Consider the following 26805-nt stretch of genomic DNA (forward strand, 5'->3'; position numbering starts at 1 on the left):
CTTGTTTTAATAGTGGTGGTTATGGTGTTACAGATTTGTTGTGTTGGAGAAATATGACCAAAACAAATAAATTAAACATAACTTTGGCGGAAGAAATATTATTTCATTTTGTTTATATAGAAAATTTTATTTCCTTTTGTTTATATAGAAGAAATGGATATGTATGTAAATTGTATTTGTATGTATTGTATGTCTGTGTGTATGTAAACTATATATATTTTTTAATGCATAAATAATTTTGTTTATATACAAAAAATAGACATGACAGTATCGAATATATACTTGATATTCTATTATATCTGATGTTGCATAAATGTGTTTTTGGAATTCAATGATTTATCTAAATTAAACTATAATATCTCATAGTGTATAACAAAGACAGGAACAAGGAAAGCATTGGAAAGAAAGAATCTTAAAATCTCACTTTGGCAAGTATGATTGTATGGCTCTATATTTTTTTCAAAACTTAGTTCCTAAAAATATTATATTAATAACATATACTAATTTATAAAGATAATAATTATAATATTTTATAATACAATATTATATTACATTATATTATATTAGTATGTTATATTATATAATATCAAATTATGTTATATTATTATGCTATAGTATACAATATTATATTAACTATATTATAATCATATTATATTAGATTATAATACTATATCATATATTTATGTATTAATACATATTGTATTTTATTATGCTCAATTATATAATACTATGCAATATCCTTTATAGTCATTTTGTTATTTCAAAAATATTTTTTCAGTTTGTTTACCAAATACACTAAAGTTCTGCAGCACTTTAGACATATAGTTACCAAACAACAAATAGCTTTTTGTAAAAAATTTACTTTCCAAAGACTTTACTTTTTCAAAGCTTTACTAAAAAAGCTCTACTACAACAGCCTTACCAAATAAGGCCTTAATTTGTTTTAAGAATAAATAAGACTCATGTTTCGAACTGTCAGAAATGTGCATGACAAATATGAATAGCAAAGGAGAATTTGGGGCAATGATGCAACCAGTGAAGTTATAACTGAGGAGCGTTAATTGCGGGCTGAAAACGAGAGCCAATTCAATTAGTCAATTTGAATATAGATAAACAGGTCATTGGTTATTGCTCCAAGGTTAACCTGATATGTTTCCCTCCCTGTTGGAATACCTGTACCTGCTGCAAAATTCTAGAAAATAATGCTTAACATGTAATCTAAATCTCCTATTGCTGGGATTGCAATTACCATCATGTGCTTCAATGCCTGCAGTACCTCACTCTATGACAAGGCTTTCTTTGGGTAGCAAAATCAAACCAATTCAAGTCTTCTGCATGAGCAGTATCGGATCAAGTTTGTTGAGAGCAAAAGACACCATAAAGTATAAGAGATAATCGCTTTCAGTGAAAACAATTAAGAATTCTCTTTACATAACCTTTTGTAATAAAACTATAAAGTATATACACAAAAAAAGTAAAAAGAAAAAATGACAAAAATATGGTGAGACAAATGAAAATTTCTATCTGAAATATGTTTACAACTACATGGATTCTGGTTAGTGGCTTACATAAGGTGGCTGCGAAGGGGATCTCCAAATTGTTCCACCTTTGCTGCAAGGCAAGCTGCATTAAAGAATATGAAGCAATCGTAAAATCACAACTTAAAAGCCAAAAAGAAACACAGGCAGGAATGGAAAGTGCAAGTGGTGCCCACCTCTTATGTTACAAGAACTGCATTTGCATGTTATAAGTTCACATTTTCACAGCATCTGTCCATCTGGGCTTATTCCTATCAATCACGATGCTTCGCTTCATATTCTATCTTTGAACAATGAGAATCTCTGTTAGAATTTATCCATCCCATATTGTTTGTGCCGGGCAAAGGAGAGTAATTATTTCTCCCCCATCTAGATAAACAACTTTTGTCGTCAGTAGGAACATATTTTAACTGTCAGAACATTGATTACTAAGTGTTGGCACTTTTAGTTGGAGATCGCGATACATTCTCAGGTTCTTTTTTGAAAGTATTGAGCTTCATTTTCTCATTTTCTGCTTCCTTCTTAGCTTTCTTCTTCTCCAACTCTAGCTGTTTGCAATTCTCTTCATGAGCACGCACAAACATTCTCACAAAATTGAGAAGTGTAGAAACCACTGTGTAAAACACACAACAGCAGCAACTATGATTAATGAGAGATGTAGCAAATCTGTTTAATTGGAAGTAAAATTTAACCGCGTCAGGTAGCGGGTGTTATATAACCATCTATAAAAGGCAAAGTTGGGTGAATGAGTGTAGTAAGTTCTGATTCCTAAACTAAAAATAATTTTGTTAAGTGAACCTTCTAATTAAGGATTATTTTTCACTCACCAAAATAAGAACTATTTTCATGGCATGAATACGTAAATATTAGAAAAATGCCCTATCCTCTATATTTTCTCTCTCAAACCTCAACTCCTGCAATGGAAGTCACCTCTATCAGTATCTCCACATCCCTGGGCTCAAATCTCTCTCTCTCTCTCTCTCTCTCTCTCTCTCTCTCTCTCTCACGTGAGCACACTATTTGTCACTCCTCCATGCAACTTCGTAAACACTTACCATATTAACATAAATTTAATACCATAAATTCACATAAAAAACATGATCTTGATATTCATCTAGGAAATCCTTGAACTCATTTCTTTTCATTCTCATCCCAATCATTATGATACATTTTTTTGTTTTGCACTACAATTTGCCTATACATCAGCACATCTACAAAACAAATAAGGTGGATTTAAGATACAAAGTTACCCTGCTCAAATGGACACCTTGCTGGATCTTCTCCAAAATAGAGGGCTAAAGCATCTGCATTCCTGCCCTGTTGAGCAATTTTCGTTATTTGTCAAGAACTGAACATTTTTCAGGGATTTGATTTTTATAGTTTGAGGAATCATATTGCCCATAAATTGCTTTAAGACATACCACATTGGAATAAAGTGAAGTTAATGCCCTAACTTCAGTTTCAGCAACAACAAGAAACTGCTTCAAAGTCTGGATAAACAAAGAGGTTCCAATCAATAAGGCGGAGCTATCAAGAAAAGACAGATAATAAGAAAATAAGCCAAATAAGTCAATAAAGAGTCCCAGTTGTACACAGCTCCACCTTGCTTCATATTTATGAATTTGGATCACTGGTTGTGATAAAGCAATATTATAAATTGTCGCTAATACTGCGTATACATCTCATCACCTATTCAAATTATTTGTCAAAATTATGCTACAAAGTCTTTCATAATCAAAATGTCAGATTATATCATGTTCTCTTTTCTTGTGACAGTGCCACAAAGAAACATCTTATACAGTCCCAAAGAGATTCCCTGATTGTGCTCGAATATTGACAAAAGGAAACTTAGCAGAAAACTAAGAATTGGAGTTCACCGCTCTTTTCAAACTGCATCAAGGGAATAGGGACCGTCTCCAACTCAATGACAGATGGTGGAAGTTCTATTTAATTTGCCTAGCGTTTCTTCCTACTTGAGTTCTTATATTCACATAGTAAGAGTCAAATCATGTGTTTTCTATGGTCACATGTGCCATCTCAATGTCAGTAATTCACAATAAAAAAATAACATACTGTTAAAAATATTTCTCTTGAACTTCAACATTCCTTTGCAAAGGAACATTAAAGAATCAAGCCAAATTTACACTTGGAAATCATTTTCTGTATGTAGATAAAGCAACCTTATAAGTCAGAAACATCCTAGGGTCATCTCAGCTAACAGCTATATAATGTTTAAATTGAATTTAAGCATTTTATAAATGTTTTAATAGCACAGATATACTTGCACAATATGTCCTTGGCTTTTCTTTGTAATTACATGCATCCTAATCTTGTGTCAGAAACTCCTAACATATTGCACAGTTAGGTGAAGGAAAATAATATCAACAATGTCAACAGTCTCTACACTCAACAAACTTATTGGTTTTTTTAAAAAAAGAAAAAAGAAAAAATCAATGAATATTATGTTGTGATAAAGGTAATTTTGAGCCAACAGAAGGACAGGAGGAAGATCTAGCAGGACTAGGGAAGCAGATGATTATGCATTGATACCTCACGAAAAGTTTGTGATACTGGACCATCATTTTCAGATGCTGTTAATTCCTGTTCAACTTTCTCCAGTCCTTTGCTTATTGCTTGCATTTCTTCTGCCAAACTTTTCAATTGTATCTGTAAAAAAACAAGTTGTTTTACTCAATCAGTTGTGAACTACACATCTGGCAAAAAGCTCACAAAGTTTCCAGAGTCAGGCAACTAAATAGTACCTTCGATGCAACTTCCAAGCTAACAAGATCCTTGGGAAAATCAAGAAGTTCTGGAAGTTTATCAACAAGAACCTGCAGGTTGCAAGGAAGAAAAGTAGCAAAATTAGATAGGGCAATTAAATAAAAGACACTTTGTAATAAGAGTATAAATCTCGCTATCAGGCCGTGTCTCAGTTTGCCCCTACAATGGTATGGAACCAGGACAGGATAGTACAGTCGAGATAGACTGACACAGTCATCAACAGCAAGAATAAAAAGAAAAAATTGCACTGGGATCCATCCCGACCATCCCAGTGCATCCCAAGTGTCAAGAAGTAACCAGGATGGTCAGGATGTCCTGGTTCAAGAGAGAACCAGTGTCCCAAACCCAACCCAGGTACCATTTTCTTCCTAGAATGGTGCGGTAACAGCAGAATGCACCCGCACCATTCGGATGTGATCCTAGTTTTGCAACCAATTCTTTAAGAGAGTTCAAGAAAAACTGAGAAAGTGCAAGATAATCCATTAGAACAGTTGATGACATAGTTAACTGCCACTGAGCTCTACTGGAGATGAGAAAAGTTTTTTAATACGATTATAATGTCATATATATGTAAAGGACTGTTCCAATAATTAGCAGGAAAATCATGATATCAGCTGAAATGCTCCAAACTGGAGGTAAATCATAACTGATCAACCGAGCAGTACATTTGCTGCCATAAACCCCCAAATGAAGTTTGTCAATGCGAGTGTACTAGTAACAGTTATGGCAGTAGAAAAGCAACTAAAAGCCTCAAAACAACCATGTGAAGAATTATTTAAATAAATAATACAAAATTATGCATCAGGATATGCTTCGAAACCTCATGTATTGGTTAAAGTTCTTGCTGAAGTTAGCCTACAACTGATCTACCCAACAACTAACATGTTGCCATGAAACCCCAAAGCTTGTTATTAAGTAGTAGAAGGTACAGCACTAAAAAAACAATTCACCCCAAAGCAACTATGTGGAGAACAGGTTATATATTCATGTATTAGCTGATCAAACATTACTCAGAAGTTATACTTCTAAACTAATCACATCCTAGCTATAAGACTTTACATTATAGGTAACAATTAGCCAACAACAAATTCATTGCTATGAATATCCAAATCAAGCTGGTGTCACTGATTGTAGAACGAGGAAGAAAGATGAATGGCAGTGGTAAAACAATTATGCCCCTAAATAAGTATGCAAAGAACTCTTTATACATTTAACAGCAAAATCATGTTCCAGCATGTTTCAGCTGATCGAACACTGCTAAGTACATATGCTTCAAAACTAATCATTCATTAGCTGAATGCTACATGCTAGAGGTAACTCATAAGTTATGACTGATCTACCCCACAATGAAATTGTTACCAATGAACCCTTAAACCAAGTTTATCACTGAGACTGTCATAGAAGTAGGATACCAAGACAAAAACAACTAGGCCTCCAAAGATTAAAAAGAAGCATGCGGAAAATTTCAAACAAAAATATTCAAAAGAAAGAAAAAAAAAACACCTTGCTTGTTGATTCAGGCCTGGCCTCCAGCTGTTGTATTTGCATGGGATCCCTGGTTGAACCAACCTTGCCTACTCATGTAAGCCCAGTTTTTTGATCACACACACTAGAAAGGAGATAGAGGAGAGAAAAGAGCAATAGGAAGCAGCATGGCCCATCTATATAGATGGAGCCCCAATGGTGCTAGCCCCTTATGTTCCTTGCCCCAGAAGGAATAGTCGTAACCCATCTCACTCATGCAATGCTGATAGAGCTAGGGGCCACATACGTGAGCTTGATGCTTAGTAATACCATCCCACTAGTGGCATTGATCCAAAAGGTAAAGTAGCAAGTCGACCAACATACATCACCCGAGTGCCAGCAGGTGGGGGCAAAGATTCAGGATAGGCTGACTCATTCGATCAGTTGATAGGACCACAACATTACGTTGAGATTAAGCTTCAATTCGAGCATTGTTTCATGGCCAATTAATTAAAAGCTAATTAATCAAACTAATCACATCTCATACGAACTCTTTACCTAAATTGTAGCTGGTATGGAGAACGGTATTTCAACGAACTCAGTAAATCAGAACTCATGGGATAAATCCTACCATGTGATGGCAAAATCATGTCCATTTAAGTTCCTCTACCATAACAATCATGATCTACTGAACTATACTGACCTGGTCGGTTCGGCCGTACCGAGACGACCTGATGCAAGACCTGGTCGGCTCAGCTATGGGGTTCGGAACCAAACCCAAATCGGTCCGAACCGGTGCGAAGAACGAAACCGGCCCCATTCCGCGTCGGACTGGTCCAGTGCCGGCTGGTCTCAAACCGGCCAGTTCCACGCCGGACCGGTCCCGAACCGGTCAGTTCTGCATCAGACCGGTTCGCACTGGTTCTCTTTATCTTCCTCTCTTTTTATATGTTGGGAGTTTATTGGGAAGGCCTGAGAACCTTCTTAGGCCTTCGTTGAATTCTTCTTCAACCTCCCTTCTCGGACAAAAATACGATGATTCAAGAAAAATTCAATCCAAAATAAGGTATGCTTCCCCTCCTCTACTTCATTTTTTTTCTGTTTTTAAGCCAAAAATTGCCTCAAAATTTGCAAAATGAGGAAAAATCATGCCAAAATTTTTGATTTTGGCATAATTTCATGATATGTTGTAGATCTATGGATGATCTACACAATTCCATAAAAAATTTTAATTTTTGATTTTATATAATTTTTAAAATTAAAAAAAAATATTTTAGGATTAAAAATCTAAAAAATAAAATACAATTCAAAAAAGAAGGGCCATGCAAGCTACTCCCCAGCTAAATTTAGTATCTATTTATTCAAATTTTGATGTGATCATACGCATAGTGGCCTACGCCTAAATTTAAAAAAAATAAAAAATAAGTAGTCTTTGATGCATATCCCAGGTTTATAAAAATATATGTAGCATCCATGGTAGGGTTCTACATGGATCTGAGCTCAAATTAATTTTCTAAAATATTTATATTTTTAAAATTTTTTTAATTTAAAAGATAATTAAATATATATATATAATTAATACAAAAAATATAAAAATTAGTAGTATGTATTACATATTTCAAAAGTATTTTTTAAAGTAAAAAATATTTTTTTTAAATTTATGATATTTAAACATATTTTAAAATTTAAAAATTATTAAAAATATATAAATAAATCAAAATATAAAAAATTAGTACTGTATATTAGATAAGTTAGATGTATTTTCTGAAGTAAAAAAAAAATTAATTATAACAAAAATTTTTATTTTTAAATAATTAATAAATTGACGTACTTGATAAATCTGCAGAAATGAAACCAGCAAGAAAAAAAAGAACCCAAAGCATGAAATTGGTTAGGATCGTAGGCAAATGCTCTCAGATCAACACTACTGAAAGTGCAACACAGAGCTCAAGAAAAAAGGAGTATTGAACCGGTCATCGACCGGTATGGTTTCTAGTACCAACTCTGCGGACCTTGATAACAATATATAAAATCCATCCTTCTAATTGGAATAACACTAGCCCATTACTAATATGAATGATGTCCACTGAGTTTTTACTTATAATATTCAATTATAGCATCAGATAGACACTTCCTCCAAGAAAAACATTTTGCACATAAATAAACTGTATATTTTTATCAAAAAAATAAATTACAAACCTCTTTTTAGGAATTGTCAGTCCTCGATTTAACTATATAACCAATCCTCTTGACCCTATCTAGATATTCTCTTGTTGGATAGTGAACTATTAAACATCAGGTTATGATTTGGTTTATGCAATGAAGTTATTCCCTGAAAAGCATTCCATATTTCTCAAAAACAAGAATGCAGGCCCAATGGACCACAGAAAATAAGTTTAGGACCTAGTCTTTGCAGTAAACCATCACAGTTTCAGTGACTGGTACAGACACTACAGGTCTTTCAAGGTCAAAACATGAAAAGATTATTAGATAATGAGAATATCATATATTCCAGCAGTTGAGTTCTCATATCAGCAACCCTGGCTCCAACTTAAGCCACCATATATGGTTGGTAGCTATATGAATAGTCACCCAAAATCATTCCTAGTTGCAACTAGGCCATCAGTTGTACACTGGTTACCTAAAGCAACCAACTGAAAATATTTTTATGTTTTAATACCATGCCAGAAATTTAATGCCAACACTAGATACAGGCAACATGCAAGAACATGGAAGAATGCCATCACAATAATACTTCATAATATATCTCATGTACCATTGCAACACTTTATTAGGCACCAATCTAACAGTTGCATGTCAAACAGTAAAACAGATTCAAAGTTAGAGAAGAGCTTGGGTGCATACACTGCCAAACCTAGACATGAAGCCTAAATTTATTGTTGCACATTATTGTTTCCAAATTTGATACAGTTGGATTTCAAGATCCATCAATCGATGGACTCATCATACCAACAAATTGTTTTGAGTATGGGGGCTATTATGCGAATTTCAGGATCTCTATTATGCATTATGGCAATAATCTTCTAGTTGGCCAACAAAAGTTTAAACTATAAAGCCTCTTTGATTGGTGAGGAGATCAAGCCTTCGCATTTAGACTCCTGTCAAAGTTACTTTAAAAAATGGAAAAAAGAAATTTAAAGTCTAGATTGAATGGTCTATCAATGTTGATACTACTAAAAGGCGCCATCAAAGGTTTGTAGCAAGATATATAAATATAATAAATCTATGCTCATCTTAAGCATCAATATTAGGGTGGGAGTGAAATTGTGGTAGAATTTAAAATAAATAAAATATCATTGAGTAATATATAAATTTAATGTTCAACTTTTAAAAAGTATTTTAAAACATAGCTAATCCAACTGTGATATTTTTTGGTGGAAAAAGAATTCGACGCTTAAAATGAGAATTATTGCAATTAATTGATTACCAAATAGCTAATCAAAACTGGAAACACAATTTTATTGGCTCTTATAGCAGTCCTACTCGGGCAATGTTTGCCATTACCTTTTTATGTTCCTGGCAATCCGGAGTCTTGAGAGGGGCAAACCAGAAGCAGACCTAAACTTTGGCATTTTTTCGCATAAAGTGGCTACTCTAGGAGGACACAAACCCATGCATTGCGCTTGTCAGCCCAAGCTTTTTACGGCTGCACCAAGCTATGGCCCCTAGTCCTACTCAAGCAATAAGCTTGTTGAAATAAGTAAGATGAGCTAGAGGTCAAGGCCAAAGTTTTGGGACGTGGTCGACTTGCTCAATCCGTCATACTCCAACTATAGTGGGTTAGGTTGGGTAATAAGAAATTTTAAAAGACCTGGTTGAACCTCTAGCCTGAGTGGTTTAACCATTGGAACCACCAAGGTTTTTTTAACCCAGCCTTGTCAATGGCTGAGTTGGGAATGAGAGAGAGAGAGAGAGGGTGGGGGAGGTGAATCCATTGAAAGAAGAGGATAAGTTGAACAAAACCATAATCTACATACCGTTGGTATCTCATCTCATCCCTCAACCATTAGCCTGAACTGCTGATGTTGCAAGGAGGAAAAGCAGATAAGAACTGTGACCACTAACCTATCATGGACTATATCAGTGAAGGAGGAAGAGCACCTCTCCTTCTCTTGTTTTTTGATAGCCAGATCAAAAGGGATGGAGGACAGCATACTTTGGCTTCAGCCAGATCATTTCTCTTTGCCAGCAAAGCTTTGGCACCAACCAGATGTGAGTGGATTCCAGATCTCTTCTTCACCTGGTAGATCAAGGGATATGGAGGGCACAAAAGCTTTATCTAGGAGCAAAGACCACATCTCCTCTCACACTTCTTTATCTAAGTTGAGGCAATGAGCAACAAGAATGTCTCGGGCAGAAGAATTTTTTTTTTTTTTGCTAAGGCGGGTGGATCATACCTAACAAGTATGGATGCACCCAATAAAATCAAAAAACAAAATACCTCGGAGTGCCAGAAGTAACTCCCCATCACCAGCCCATAGGGTACTACCGGAATGACTGGCTACATAAGCAGCCACCCAATCCGCAGCGCTATTAGCTTCACGGAAAACATGCTTGACTTGGAAGGCCCCTCCATCCTTCACCATCGCCCAGATATCTTGGAGCAAAGGGCGAACGCAGCCATTAACCCTTGGGCCCCCACGGATCCAACTGATGACCGTGGCCGAGTCCCCTTCCAAGATGATGGAACTGGCCCGCAAAACACACCGGGCATGACGAAGGCCCGCCCACGCAGCCCTTAACTCCGCATCCGAAACCGATAAGTCGAATAGTTGACTGCTCCCTGCAACCACGACCCTGATACATGAGTCCCGAATAAGAAAATCCGCTCCGCCCCCTGTACCTCCGTCCAAGACAGACCCATCCAAGCTGACCTTGAGGAAACTCGGAGGTGGGGGCTCCGAGATGTTGCCGAGGCAAAATGAGAACTCCAGATGTCCCGAGCTATCAAGGTTCCTTCGACAGGTATGATGTGACTGAGTTCTACCGCCTGCACACGGGCACTTTCCACCACAAATCTCGGTGACACTGCGTTCGCCAAAGGTTCGAGCATTCCTAGCCAGCAAGATCTGGTAAAACATGCAAATCGCTCGAGCCGCCTCGTGACGAAGCAGTGGGGACTCCGAACATCGGCGCATGGCCAGTAAAAACTGGTCCCTCCAGCCTGAACCTTCCGCAGGATCCCTGCCAATCGCCAAGTCGCCCTGGCCCATGTGCACTGAAACAAGGCATAGTCCACCGTCTCGTCCACACTGCAATCCCCACATATCGGAGGAATCCTCAGTTCTCGTCCACTAGGTAATACTCTCGTCGAAAGATGGTCCCAGACCCCTTCCAGAGGAACAGTGATACTTTCGGGTGGAGTCCCAAGCGCCAGATCCAGACACAGTCTGGCACAGGCTCGTACTGTCGCCGGAGAATGCAGGAGAGGTCACCCACCCTGACTCTGGTCCTGGTAGAGGTGCTCCAACCCGCACATCTAGACCGGCACACCTAGGTAACGGGAGGGAACGGATCCTTTCTGCCAGATGCCCCCCGAAAAGCTGAACCAGCCTAGTCTCGTCCCATGCAACCCCTCGGGGACGAGGAGATCACAGACCCACAGGCCCTCCGCAGCCTCGACACTAACCATAGTCGGCCAATGCCGCAAGAGGAGGGCATCTACCCACGGGTCCCCAGCCACATCAATACTGCATCCATTGCCTATCAGTTATCTAGTGTGCATCAGCACAGTAGGCAGGTACCTCGCAATCTCTCGCCACAGGAAAGAATATTTCCGCCCTCGTGCCAGTGCCTCAAGGCCTGCCCGCCCATAACGGGCTGCCATGGTCCGGCTCTAGATCCCCTGCGGCTCCAAAAGGAATCGGACTGCATGCCGAGCAATGAGCACCTTCCGTCTCTCCAGAAGAGACAGAACCCAAAGAAGATTTGGAGATTTTCTCTTCTTAGAGGGTGGTAGGGCTGACAAAGGCACCATCAATTTCTCAGATTTGCGGATATCTTCTTTTAAAGGTGATTGGGATGTTTTTTTCAGAAATGGAGGCCAATTAGTTGGTTCAACTGCAACTGACCCCATAATCTGTGATTCAGACACTGAAACAGGCTAGAGTGCGGGTTGGTTTTGAAATAGTGCTCAAAGCACTCAAATGGAATGAAGTGATTTGCTTTAGTGCTCCACGTTGGGTATTAAAGTGCTTATTTGTACCATGAGCATGTACAACACGAACTGCATTGACAAGTTGTTAGCATAATACAGGAGTTCATACTGTTATGCCATCTAAGTCAACCAATATATGGCCAATGCAACATCTTGTGTCAGTGTGCATCAAAGTGAAAGGGATTACTGCAAATCAATACGTCATTTTATAGGCATCTATCTACCTATGCCTGACAATCATGAATATCCTTGTTTTCATTTTCTACAACTCATCATCATTTTTTCCATTCTTTTTCTTTGGGGAAGGAGGATTCCAGGGACCAGTCTATAGTTGGGATACAAACTGCACTAAATCATACGCTCTATATTAGACCAAAAATTGAAAATCAATAAAAAACCAAACATGTAAGTTTCCAAACATATGAGCAATGTGTTGCACAACAGCTATAGCATTTTTAATTTTAAGCTTAGTTATACCTCTTATGATTTTATCACAAATTTAAAGCCTGTTTGTTGTTAATAAGCAAAGCATAGACGTCTTACCATAGTTCGCCGAACCACCCAGTTCGGGCCGTACCGTCCAGTTCGGACCGTACCGAGCCGAACCGGCACGGAAGCGGCTTGGTTCGGCTATGAAAGAGAAAGAGAAGTAGGAGGAGGAGGAGGAGAAGGGAAGAAGTAGGAGGAGGAGGAGGAGGAGGAGGAGAAGCAGAAAGAGAAGAAGAAGAAGAAGAAGAAGAAAGAGAAGAAAAAGGAGAAGGAGAAGAAGTAGAAGAAGAAAGAGGAGGAGGAGGAGAAGCAGAGGAGGAGGAAGAGGACAAGAAAACATCAAAAAACATTAAATTATACTTAAATCATTGAAAAAATTGAAAAAAAAAATTATTGCCATCAATTCAAGCTTAAAAAAATATTGAAAAAAAGTGGTGTGCCGATTCGGAACCGGCATGCCATTGCATACCGTCTCGGTACGGTACACACGGTACGGTATCGGTATGGTATCGGTTCGGTACTATACCGAACTAGCCGCCGACTAGTACGGATCTCAGTACTAATTTGACGGACCTTATTTCTGATACTAGCCAACATATATTTTAAAAAAAATACTTGAAACTATGAATTCCACATATCGATGGTAAGGTTTTTTCCTTTTTGTTTTATAAAATGAATTTCTACACTAGGGGTGCAAATGAGTCTTCGAGCTCAATTCGACTTGACTATTACCGAGCTCAAGTAACTCAAATAGTTTTCCGAATCAAGCTCGAGAAGCAAAATACACAACTCGAAGACTCACGAGCCTACTCAAGTATAAATATTTTTAACAATATTATTTTATTTATAATATACATTATTTTAATAATTAAACTATAGTATTATGTTATATTTTGTTTTAACCATATATTTTAATTATGACCAAGGCTTAAATTTGAGTTCGACCTCAAGCTTGAGTATGGCTCGATTAATATTCGAGTCGAGTCGAGTCGATCTTGAGTATTGATTTTCTTTTATCAAGTCGAGTTCAAGCTTGGATATTAAGGCTTGATCGATTTTGAGTTGAGTTTCGAGCCCAAGTGTTTTGAATCGAGTCAAACTTGAGCCTCTAACTAATCGACTCAGCCCGGCTCGATTGCACCCCAATTCTTCGACGATATAAAGCACAGGTTTGAAGTTTTATTTGATTTGTTTGCTGGTTGCAAGTACAAGGCATTTCCAAGCCACATCGGGATCAAAATTCAAATTGTTGAAGTTTTGGGAAGGTATCCATCTCACTAGACATTGCCTCATGCATCAATGATTTGGCTCAAAGGTGACTCCTCAACCATGATATCTGGGACCAATGGATACCAAGAGAAGCGGGAATACACAATCCCATCCTCTTTCACATCTGGGACATGACCATTACGTATGTTTGGTTTAGAGTTTTTCATGATTAAAGGGAAGGGAATCAACCAGCAAACTAGTTGGCTTAGCATAGCAACATGATGGGTTAGCAGATGGAAAGGACTTCAAAGAATTCAGTGAAGCTAACTTAGTCCAAACAGACTGAAGTGGACATTTGTATCCTCAGTCTATTTAAAGGGGCCTAGCCCTTCATAAGCAAACAAACAGACAAAAAAACAAATAAATAAATAAAAGTGTTGTTGGAGACTTCTCATTCTAAACTAAATGCTTCAGTTTTAGCAATATTTATCGAGTTTTGGTTGAAACTTACTTATAGAGAAAAAATCAATCTTAAATATGACTATCTGTATCATTTTTTTCAGCTTTTTTTTATATCTTTCAATTTTAGAACGTTTTCCCTGTATTAAGCTTAGATGTGTGATTTTTTAGAATATTTGAATGAATTGCAACATTTAGTTCCAAAGAGATTTTGAAAATGTAATCTCTTGATGCAAATTTGGCTATTCTAGAAATCAAATTTCATAAACCTTTAAATAACCTTTATTTATGAAAACCAATTTAACTTGATTTATGAAAGCATTTGCAGGCAAGCTCACATGCAATTATGCATAGACAGTACATGCATATGAAACCACGCTAAAGTTCGGAAAAGATCAACAAACAGAAAATTCCTAAACAATACTCAAGCCTATTCTAATGCACAAAACCTGATTATAAAAGAAAAAATGCCACCTCATATAGAAGAGAAAATCACCTTGCACAAATAATGCATTAGAGTCATCTTGTTGTTCCGTGCACGTGTATCAGTGAGTTTGAGAAGGCTATCCAATCTAAATCCAATGGCCGAACCTGCAAACACGGGGTGGTATATAGATAAATATAATTCTGACAACTATTAAGCTGCCATATAGAAAAGGTACAGAAACCAAAGCAAACCCATATAAGCCTAAACAAAGATTATGTTTAGCAAAAAAATAGATTATGTTTTGAAACTCTCAAATAGTATCTCGGATGAATGCTACTTAACAATGAAAAAACTAAGGAAACTTCTGAAAGGATTTGAGCCTTTAAACAAGAAGCTAGAACTAGTATACTTTAAAGAGCTCAGATACATGGCCGTCAAACCACCTAGGTGGTCCTAGGTATCAACTCCAGAAAAAGGGCCTAATGTCCGAACAATGACAACTCCTGTTCCATGGAAAAACTAGGATGGGTCCTACGTAACTCAAGGTTGTCCCTGGATAAATGCCCTCTCTTGGATGCATTGGACCCACCAACCCTCTCACAATGCGAAGGCCCAACTGTGTATGATGCGCATGTCTTGGCTTCCTTATACTCCCACTCAAATCACATAGGCTATTGCAATTTCAATGGATTTCTTTGAACACTTTTGAAAGTTGGGAAACTTCTTTTTAGATATTCAGAATATTCTTCTCTCACCAAAATATTCAACTCTTTCAAAGCAGTAGCTCTTAATAGCATTCTTGGCTGTCCTTTGGTGACAGAAAAATGTTTATTTATCCTTTGATACTTTGGTATAACTAGGAACTGCAGTCCCCTTAATGTTCAACATATCAGGCATTAATTTAAATTGAAAAGAATCACCACCCCAGATACAATAATGATCAAATCAGGATTCACTAACACAACTTGAATCGGAATTTGGTCCTCTAATCCAGGATTTATGAAGACAGCAACAGATGGGTTAGCTTCTTTTCTAAATAGAGAAGGCTTAGTCAAGTTTTTGAGTCCACTATAGGGAATTTTGTTCATTTTTCACCAGTTTATTTTTATCATTAGTGCTTAATCCAATATAGGAAGTGAGATCTACTCTGCATTATGTACCATAACCAAAATGCCTAGGTTTGACGCCCTATATATCTGAGGTCAAGATCATTATCATGGATATTGCTATACAGCAACAAAAAAGTATATTATAGCAATAGATATAGCATTCATTTCCTACACAGTTGAGACTCACATATACAGCAATATAATGAGATAATCTATTATTTTCAATAATGATAAGAAAAAGGAAACTGATATATGTTAAAATATCATTTCAGAATATCAACTCACCCCTGGCAGTGCCCTGGTTTAGCGCATTTCCCAAAGAAAGAATTGTTTGCATGATTCTTTTTAGTTTGACAGAACTTCTAATCTGACAGCATGGAGGCCCAAATAGTCACACAATCTTCAGACAAACACTATGTCCGGTTCCTATGGAACTTAACTTACCTCTTCTGAAGCAGAGTTGACAACGTTCAGGTGACCACTGAGGTCAGCAACCTGGAAGATAATATATTTAACAGTAAGAAAATTATCCTAGTAAGAAGGTGAGATATTTCCAAAGACAAACTAAATAACCAAAAATACAACCTGGGAATGAAATTGAATTTTAAAAGAGAATACTCTTAGCTTGGATTCCACTCGTGGTACCTTCATCAGCTCTAAAAAATACTGATACTCAAGGGAGATAATAAGGTATGTTAGTAACTGACATTTAGATACAAATCATGATGTGTTGTCCTATTTCTATCAAGCTGTGAACCATTATTAGACAGGACAAAAAGCAAGGTCTCAGTTTGGTTTTTCAAGAGATTTTTACAAACAGAAACTGACAATTTCTTTAAAAAAAATAAAGACAACGATTAGTGTTTATAGTGTCAGACCCAGCCAGTAAACAGCATAGGACAGCTAGACCGAGTATATCACCTATATTCTAATGAAGAGAAGGGGAGAAAGCTCACTGACCTGCTCACATTTCCCTAGGCTTTCTTTATCCCCACTGTAACCCTGAAATTTAAACCAAAGAGTGTATAGAGATGAAAATGGTGTTATGAGGCAAATAGCACAATGTATCACATATAGAATTTGAAAGCAAGGAAACTGGTGTAGAACTTATGACCTAAAGCAGTATCTACCTGAACTGTAATATATATTTTGACAACATATAGTTACCTTGAGTAGCTCTATTTCCTCTTTGGTTGGACAAAACTTTATGAGGTTATCGACCTGATCAACATCTAAAGCAGAATCATCCAGAGCAAGAACTGAACTCTGTAGAAGAAAGCCAGAAAATGAATATGAGACGGACCATTTACTGATATCATTAATACGATTAAAGCAGCAAAGAAATGTCATAAAACAAATAAATTGCAGAATTCATTTGCTCACCATCAAATCAGCCAATGGCATCTTAACTTTTGTTAGCATGATTTCACAATTATTAGCCCGTCTAAGATCAATCTGCAAGCAATCATAAACAAAGATAAGTTCAAAATACAGCATTTACATTCTTAAAAAAAAAATGTATTTCACCATAAAAGTGGCACATAAAAATACCCCCAAATTACAAGCTTGAAGCATTGTCAGTCAAGTAAAACAAGAATAACAATCACAAGCCTCAATATCAATGCAATAGATAGTTGATAATTACTATGATGCCAAAAAATTCAGTGACTAAATATTTATATGTAGACATCAAGAATTGATATCATGGTACACCATATTGTAGGTGCACCATACCGGTTCAGGCTTCATCACTAGTACATGGTATGGGGGCATACTAATAATCGGTGTACTGAATCGGCCACCTATCGTACCGTACCGACACAGTGATAGTGTGGCACTGGTACGGTCCGGTAGATTTATACTATTCCATCCATCTCAGTATCAAGATCTTGTTTATAACCATTCCGAAGAACTTGTACCTAATTTAACTGTTAGCTTAGAATTTCTTTTATCCTTATGCTCCAGTAATTTGAAAGAAAGGACTTAGTTGTAACACAAACTCAACAGGCTTCCTAATGGTGAGGCTAATTTAGCTTGATGCAGATGATCCGTTGCAGTTCATTTTCAAAAGTGAAGGTCAGACAGATATTATGTAGATATCCTTGTATGAGTTCTGAAGCTGCATCAATTTTTTCCAATTCCCGGATCTTAAAACTCTTTGTTTGGTGGAGATCAATTGTGCAACCAGGAAAACTGGAACCATTATTTGTATAGATCAGGTTATAGCTAAGTCTTAATGGCTGTGGGAATTGGATGTTTCTACTGTGGACTCTCTTCCACAGCCCGAATGATCATGCCACACAATAATAGAGATTTCTCCTCTCCATTAAACCCCTAACTATGAAGTCCATCAATTCTGGAACACAGGCATTGGGCAAAAAGGGTCTAACTGAAGCAACAATTCCAGCATAGTCCAAGGCAATCTCAAGCTTCAATTGGCAAGAAGGATTTCAATCTCAAGTATATAAAAATGTTCTTGGGGTTTGATAAGGAAGTAAAGTCTCTGCCCAAGGAAATGTTCCAAGAAATCCACAAAGTGAGGATCCAGCCATAAACTGCAAGGCATAATTTTGTTGATTGGTGAAATACCAGGTAAAATTTGGAGAACGTCAAGATTTGGAGAAGATATAGAAAAAGAAAAGATAAAAGGGTACTAAAAATATAATGATGAATTGGCAGAATTCATTAAAGTTTAGAAAACTTCATTTTATTAATTATGTTATTAGCACATTCGTATGTATTATTGATTACTCATGATGATAGCTAAGAATCCTAAATTCGTTTTTCCACTAAGCTGGGCCAAACCTGGGGTCATTGAAGCAATTGACAAAAAATTCAGCAAAATGGACAAGATATTTGACTCCAGAATTTCAAATGTCAGAGCTCCTAGGCTTTTGCTCTCAAACAGAGAATTCAGCACAGCAAATTAACTAGAACGATTAAATCAATCAATCAAGCCCTGGGCTAGTTGATGTTACTAGAACAGCAATCATGTCTCCACTGTTCAGGCTCAGTATTGTATTCGAAGTCCAGATACTAGCACATTTAATAGTTTTAAGCTGAAAAGGGAGCTGATGTAGCAGATTTACCTAGACTGCACTTGAAAATCAGCCTTACAGTGATATCTAAAGGCTATCTACTCTGACCATGAATATTCACAGCAAAAAAGAACTCAAACTTGTTATTAGAGTTTTAAATATTGACCTGATGCAAGAAGATAGGGTGGTGAATTCTTGTAGAATCAACTCAAATGTATTCCTAAAGTTGATTTAAATTCAAATTAAGATATCTCCAAACCTTTGTTAACACAGGACAACTAAAGACTTTCTAAATATACAATATCCAAAATCTTGTAGAACTTTATGGAGAAAGCCACCAAACCACTTCTAAAAAAATAATGCTATTAATATTACTTAAATAGGAATCTAAAATCTATCCAGAAAGTTGCTGAAAAGATCAACAGAAGAACAGAACAAAAAATTGTTTAAAAATATACCAATTATTTCTAACTAATGTCATTGTGAAAATAGAAAGTACAGGTGGAAAAAAAATAAATTTGAATATTGAAAATGCATTCTATGTGGAGGGCTCCTTAAAGAAGGATTCCCAATTTCCTATTGATGGAGTTACTAAAGTCTCTCATTGTGATCTGAAATCCATTCCTCTTCAGTACCCATCAATCTTCACAAGACATTCTCTGAGGTAAGTGTTCGCAATCTTCTAAACTGAGAAAGTGGCTGAGTTTGCTTGTGATTTGCTGTATCATTCACTGCAACCTCTTGTACAGAAAGCAAGGGCTGTTTATAAATACTTGTTCCCTCTTAAAGCAACAAATATTTTGCTAATAGCACCAATATTTGCTGATTGGCAGTGCTCCAACCGCATAAGTTAGAAATCCAAAAAACATTCCGATGCAAAGTGAGTTCATTGACCCATTGATCATGTATATACATAGTTGAAGTAGTTTGGCATAAAGAGGCATGTTTCAAGGCATCAAAAATAAAAAGATGGCATTCCTACAGCTGGATTTAATAAAATACATGTGTAAAATCATACAGTCAGTTTGGATCAACAATACTATTCATCAAATTAGGTTTACGAAGAATTTTCATTTCTTCGTTAGAGTCATAAGTCATAACCATCTTCTTTTTGTATTAGATCACCAAAGTTGGACTGAGTCATGGACTCATGCTCCTATATAACCAAAATCCATCATCTCATTCAGCAATTCCCAAAAATAATAACTAGCATGATTAGTATTCTGATATTCTGTAGACTAGCTGACTTGGGGTTGCCTTTCCTGCTTTAAAATGCAATGTGGCTTCCTTTCTATTGTGAGGCCTCTTTGTTATTAATGTTTGTTTACACTTTCACGGTCGATATAATCACATCATATTAATCAAGAAGAGAGGGAAAGAAAAGTAGCATTGAGAAAGGGTCATGAATTGACTTTTTAAATTATGACATATATATATATATAGTTTTACAGAGGCACCAGATCCACAATTAACTGCATGACTCTTCATTCTGATAGCTTACATGAAATTTAGACTAACCAAGCTCTAATATTAATTTTGAAGTGATAGAAAATTTTACAGACTAAATTTCACATATTCAAGGGAAAAAGGAATTGAAAATAAGACTATAGCTTCATGAAACAAGCAACAAAATCAGAACTAGATTAACCAAGTTAGGTAAATGATCCTAGGTCAGCAAGCCCTTGAAAGAGTAATATGTTCTAAAAAATGAGGAAATAAAGGAATCAATTACCAGATGAACTTTGTCTGATTTTGGCCCAGTAGGACGCCCACTTGACTTTCCAGATGAGGCCACTGAATTTGGCACTGCTGCTGAGAAAAGACTCTCAAGTTCAGACATATCAAAATCTGGAGCCCTAGCATAGAAAGAATCACAACAAACACGTGAGCCTTCTCTCCAGGAAATCTGTATAAAAACCATAAGTAATTGTGGACAGTCATATACTTTGAGGCTTCATCAGATTTTTGGGCCTCGGCCCACAAACTTCCCTGCATTGCTCTTGTTACTTTAACCCAGTGCAATGGCTTCAAGGCCCTTTTGGCTGATGACTGGGTAGATTGCGTACTCCTAGTACTTGTAGTACGGGCCAAACTCCGTCCTTTCCCACCCAACAAAGCAGCACTCATACCATTAGGAGGCGGTGGAGGAGCACTCATACCATTTGGGGGTGGTGGAGATACCTTACTTCGAGAACCGTTAGACTGAGAAGAGGCAGCACTAGGTCCCTTCAGGGAAGTAAGAAGAGTAGGAGGAGGTGGAACAGGTGGGATGGATGTTGATTGGGAAGTAAGAGCACCAGAATGCTTTGATGAAATTTGAGGTGGTGGTGGGGGTGGTGCTGAAGGTGTAACTGCAGACGGTGCAAGCCCAGTACATGGAGGAGGAGGTGGTGGGGCAGGAACTCTAGCTCTCTCGTTTGTCTTCTTTAAAGACTGAGGGGAAGGACAACAGGTTGGTAAGGAAATCAGAGGTGGGGGAGGAGGAGGTGGAGTCGGTAATGACATGTTGGATATGTTTCTAGAGGATAGCTGATTTTTAGGTAGAACACAAGCAGTTGCATCAGGTACCAAAGGTGAAAAAGCTTCGTCATTTGAAGGTGAGGAAGGAATGGAGGTATCAGTTATTGAAGATGAAACCTTCTGAGCAGGTGGTGGTGCACTTTGTGGAATTGACCTTGTTGGTGTCACAGACAGCAGTTGCGGTGGAGGTGGTGGTGGCAGTGGTGGTTTAGAAGTGGTGATGGCAGTAGCAGCAGTTGCACTAGCATTTGTACCCATACTAGGAGGAGGAGGGGGAGGAAGAGGTGGAGGAGGAGTTACTGTAATCTTTTGACTAGAGCTTGCTGAAGCAGGTAATTGTGGTGGTGATGGTTTAGAAGAAAGGTTGGTTCCAGAAGGTCCAGAAGTTGAACCAGTCGAAAGGGACAGAGCAGGAGAAATTATTGCTGAATGAGAAACTTCAGACATTCCAAATGCAGCATGATCATGCAGAAGAGCTGTAATGCCAAGAGCTGAAGGTGCACTATTATATCTTGAAACATGTGAAGGAGAGCCTGGCAGAGAATTGCAAGAAAAAGAGGGACTAGACCGAGATGCTGGAATACGTTGAGATATTATTTTAAGCTGAGAAGGATGTTGTCGAGCAACCTGCAGGTCAGGGAGCTGAGTATTTTGGTTCTGTGAGATGGAATCAGGAGAATGGGTAGGCAATGTAATTGATTTTTGCCTCCGGGTTGAGGGTAATAAGTTCTTGGTTTCATCACCAGTTGCATCAGATTTGACTTTTTCTTGAAGCATTGATTTTTGTGGCATATTATCAGCCTGTACTTTCTGTGGAGAATCTGTGTCCCGCTTTTCCTGGAAAGCATTTGCTGAGGTAATTTGCGGCAGAACATGCATTGCAGCATCTCCCTTTGCATCTAACCAATCCACATTGCTAAAGATTTCTTGCACTTTTGCAAATGCTTCAACTGGAAGCCCTTCTTTCTCCTCACCAATAGCCAGATTCATAGTGATTTCTGAATTAGCTGAATCCATTTCGGAAAGAAGAACCTTCAAACAAAAAAAGAAATCTGCTTATGACTGAAAGTTTTGATGAGAACTAATCTATTCAGGGACAGAAGAGTGATACAGACCTCGACTCTAAAATCCTTTGGAAACCTATCTTTAGCATCCCACAGAATATCAAGTTCATCACGGTTTAGCATCAAAATATTGGACCTAATGAAGGCTGTATTGAACATGACCCTAAACATCATTATTTCACGCTCCAGATCCTCATCTAAGCTGATGCACTCAAGTACAACATCTCCCTGAATGTGGCAGTGAATGTCAATCTTAACTAGTTCACAATCTGCCTGCATCCATGAACAAAATAAGTGAAATGCCATAACCTTATATTTTATGAATGGTGAAGTTGAGTTCAAAGGCAGTCCAAATTCAGTAATAGCAGTCCAAATTCAGTAATAGTAATCTCACACTTCATAGGTATGAAACCTTGTTCAAAATACAAGTCTGTTGGAGAAAGAGGACTTTTGATGGGGTTGTCCATATCTCTACCAACATAAGCAACCAAGTTTCTAGTGTAACTAGTATATCAAATTATTAGCAGGGCTACCGCATGCAAATCAACTTCAACAATCCTTCTCAGAAAGTTGATTTTGAGAACTTCGGCTTACTGGAGCAAAAGTTTTGTTGTATAAAGCAAGGTAATATAAAAACTATTGCAATCTTATAATGTCCAATCTATACAAAAATGACATGACTCGATGAAGCAAATCCGAAATCACCTGTTTGTAAAGCCGAACGAGTTTGCTCTTCTTGGGTGTGGAGAACAGAACTTTAGGTGTCCGATCCACAGCAATTAATGGATCTTGACCATAAATCCGAAAAATTGGCCGGCAGCCACCCTCCCCATCAAAGTTAGGAATAATCCTAAGAATGACACAATCCAAAGTTAGCGCCCGGTCAAGCGGAGGCCACTCTGAGCCAACATTTCTCCTCGATATATAATGCAAGTATCTCAGCTGAGAAGGCAAAGGATTCAGTGGCGACAGCAACTGCAGGAGCTCGCGGGGGGCTTGCTTGTAAATCATGTCCAATGTTTTTTGCTCACCCGTGTACTGCTTTCGGTAGACCAAAAGTGCTGCTAACATGAAAGCCAGCACTGGCCATCCACCTCGCTCACAGTGCATCAACAATAGGTTTTGCAGACCTAGACAGAGCCAACTCTCACTTGACCTTAGGAAATGGTGAATCATTTCCATTGTGAGCAATGGACAGCCTTCATAGTGCCGGGGGTAATCCATCACAGTCATGTCGTACTCTGATAAAATGGTAGCTATCTGGCTTTGATTTTCTCCCTCCCGAAAGTTGAACACCATGAAGGAGGCATCAGGGAAATGATCTCGAAGCTGCGCCACAATGCCACCCATGTAGACTTTGTATTCATCTTCTTCCAATACATCAGTTGTGAAGCAGGAATCAAACACTGCAGGTAGAGAGGACAACAGCTCTTGATAAAAGTTTTCTATTAAGCAACACTTAAAGAGCCTATCCATCCCCGGAACAAATAGGAATCAAATAGTCCTGTAAAGACGGCTAGTGTCTTTATAGGGTGAGAGTAGGGAAATACTCTTTTCCTCTGGAATCAACATTACGATTCAATATTTAAAACCAATGAAAACAATGATAATCCAACGAACGTGTTTTACTTACGATGACCATTAAAATTAGAAAATAAAATCCGACAACTAGACATAAATCATTTAGATGGAATTCCAAAAATGTCAATATCTCCAAGTTCGAAACATACATAAGCTCCTCCAAAGGAATCCCAGGATTAAATCGTCTCCATAAAGGCGCAAACAAATCGCAATATCCAAAACATTACATGAGAATTATAAACACGAAAGAGATTTAAACTTTCTCTCAAAACAAAGGAAAAGATTCGATCTTTCGCTCAAAATGAAGAAAAAGGTCCAATCTTCTCTAGAAAAAATCGGATTACAAACCAATTTAAACAAAATAACATCAGAAAAAGTCAGATTAAACTCTAATGCAGCATTCCTAAGAAAAGAAAAAAGAAGGGAACTCGAGCATACCGTAAACTCTCTCGGAGATCTCCAGAAGCCCATCGGGCGGCTTTCGATAGAAGAACTTCCGAAACAGCGCCATCTACCAGATCAAGTCAAATCAGATGAAAAACCCAATACCAACAACTATTTGGGCAAAAATGGCAACACCCAGAACCCCTAGAAGAAGGAATAGAGCTCAGCCCGGCTCTCCTCGGCCACAAAAGATCGGAAAAAGGGGAGATCACAGGGGCAGAAGAGGAAACAGCTATCAAAGGTTTCTGGAGTTGAGAGTGTGGATTCGGGAACAGAGCATAGATTTTGCCGCGGCTTTAAGGAATCCCTCACTACTTTTTCCTCTTTTTTTTCTTCTTTTTCCCTATTTTAATCCCATCTCTGGTACTTTTGAGCCCTCGGCTTTGAATAAAAAGGCAAAAAAAAAGGGGATTATTTATGCTTAATTAATGAGAAAATCAAATTTTTGGAGAGATTAAAGGAAAAAAATAAGCGGAAAGGGGACTAGGGAGGAAGGGAGATCTAGGATTCTCCGAATCGTCTCTCTCGCTTTCGCTTGCTTTCACTTCTACGGGAAGAGACGATGACGTGTGATTTTTTTATTGTATATTTCTCTTTTTCCCTCGGATGCTGATATTTGCACCCACTGTTTTTTTCTTACTCCGCCTACCGTAGTAACTATTAACAACGGTAATGATTTTAAACTAAAAATACTTTCTTGTTTTGGACACACTGTTGTATCGAAATAATCGAATGCTCCATTTTCTCGCCATTTACCAGAGCAAGGAGATAGTGACAAGAGGATGATGCATCGAATCAAAATACTTTATACATTAGTTTCCAAATTGTTATAATACAATGAATGGAGCTATGGAAATATTATATATGTATATATATAAGATAAAAGTATCCTATTCTAGTTATTAGTTAGGAACAAATATAAGCATTTGATTTTATTTCAACATCCATTTGCTTCCTTCATGTAATAAAAAAATAAATTTTATAATGTAATTGCGAATAATAATTTTGCTGAGTTAATAATATTGAATTTAACATAGTATCCATATTCAAACTATATAACCAAAACTATTCTATCTTATAAATTAGATGCAAGAAAGACAAATCTATCTTGTGAAATATAATAATTTATTCATGTATTTTCTTCTATATGATTAAACTCATTCTTAACCTTCTTAATTAGATCTATTGTATTGAATGGATCAAGTATCATCAAACAAACCTAATGCATCTGTTGCTATATTTGAATTTAAATCTAAATTCATAGCTTTGAGATAATAAAATTCAATCCAATTAAAGTTATAGAATAGCTACCATTATTGATCCAATATTTATCTTAGTTTTTTGAATTAAAAATGATAGCTATTGTAAAAAGGTATTACTCTAGTTGCCAATAAAAATGTTTTTATATTAAAATATCATAAATTAATAAAAATATATGAAATACATTTTGTACTTTGGTAAATACTGAAAAAGAACAAGCACTACTTATTGTAACTATTTGAAAATAAAGTTACAAATGGCACATAAAAAATAGGTCGGTACTGAATGAAGATATAAAGGGTGGAGCAGGTTTCGTCATCAGAGATCCGAACTCTAAAGTTGTGGCTGCAAAAAGCTGTCAGTTATTCGATTGCACGGTTTTCGGTGCAGGGCGGCTTGGACGGGTCTTCGACGTACTCAGCAGTCCTATCAGCTAGTTCAGTCATTTTGGAAGGTAACTCGATCACGGTCATCAGTTGGGTCCAGAGAGGTTCAAGGGTCACTACCGGTGACCATCCCTTGCTTCGTGATATCTGGATGATAATGAGAAGTAGCGTTGTTCAGGCTAAGCATGTGTTTCAAGAAGCTAATGAGGCTGCAGACTAGATGCTCGCCTACGTGGCCAACCCTTCCGGCAGCACCGTGTGGATCGGAGATGAGAAGCTGCTACGAGAGCTTCATGATATTTTATTTTCTGATTTTATTAGGTGTATTCGTGCATGCGTTGTATAAATTACCCGTCGTAGCCAAAAAAAATAAAAAAAATAAAGTTACAAATGATAAATAAAAAAATTATAATATTATTTTGTTATTGTACTTGATGCATGAAAGGTTTGCGATAAAGGGATGCCCTTGATTTAAAAGCACCGGCGAGAAGGACAAAAGTGGTGCGTTTTCTATAAAGAAAAGAGAGTATATCTAGAAAACCTTTGGATCATCCTATTTGTTATCCTATGCGTCGCTTTTATCATGAAGTGACTGACGTGTTAGTGCCGGCACGTGTGCTTCGTGATGGACGACAAAAAGCGCCCTCGTCTCATTAGCGACGGGGTATTTTGGTCTTCTTGAGAAAAAGGGCGGGGGACAAGGGTATTACTGGAAAAACGGGTGGAAGAAGAGCTTGCACGCTACACTAGCCCAGACCTACCGGTAAGTACGTGTGCACGGAACTATACACGTGGCACCAAGAGGTGTATCGTCTATGAACTAAAATCTGAAGAACAACGTCAGATTACTAATAT

General features: G+C 37.5%; 1 protein-coding gene across 2 annotated transcripts; it reads right to left on the reverse strand.

Moving 5' to 3' along the window:
• Positions 1-1143: 1143 nt before the first annotated feature.
• Positions 1144-24716, reverse strand: LOC120104002 (formin-like protein 18). Of its 2 annotated transcripts, XM_039122537.1 has the most exons (19): positions 24299-24716; positions 22985-23685; positions 22331-22552; positions 20641-22247; positions 20428-20551; positions 17041-17112; positions 16825-16923; positions 16618-16659; positions 16243-16323; positions 16102-16152; positions 15943-16024; positions 14618-14712; positions 4301-4372; positions 4089-4205; positions 2960-3028; positions 2789-2855; positions 1715-2151; positions 1569-1623; positions 1144-1331 (listed from the first exon to the last, which is right to left on the reverse strand). In XM_039122537.1, exons 1-17 carry the CDS (start codon positions 24369-24371, stop codon positions 1967-1969), a joined length of 3759 nt encoding a protein of 1252 aa, XP_038978465.1. In that variant the 5' UTR covers positions 24372-24716; the 3' UTR covers positions 1144-1331; positions 1569-1623; positions 1715-1966. The 2 variants fall into 2 exon arrangements, with proteins under 2 accessions (XP_038978465.1, XP_038978464.1); XM_039122536.1 differs by lacking the exon at positions 1144-1331 and having other exon boundaries at positions 1406-1623.
• Positions 24717-26805: the final 2089 nt, after the last annotated feature.

The sequence above is a fragment of the Phoenix dactylifera genome, unplaced genomic scaffold (genome assembly GCF_009389715.1).
Source record: "Phoenix dactylifera cultivar Barhee BC4 unplaced genomic scaffold, palm_55x_up_171113_PBpolish2nd_filt_p 001567F, whole genome shotgun sequence".
Classification (NCBI taxonomy): domain Eukaryota; kingdom Viridiplantae; phylum Streptophyta; class Magnoliopsida; order Arecales; family Arecaceae; genus Phoenix; species Phoenix dactylifera.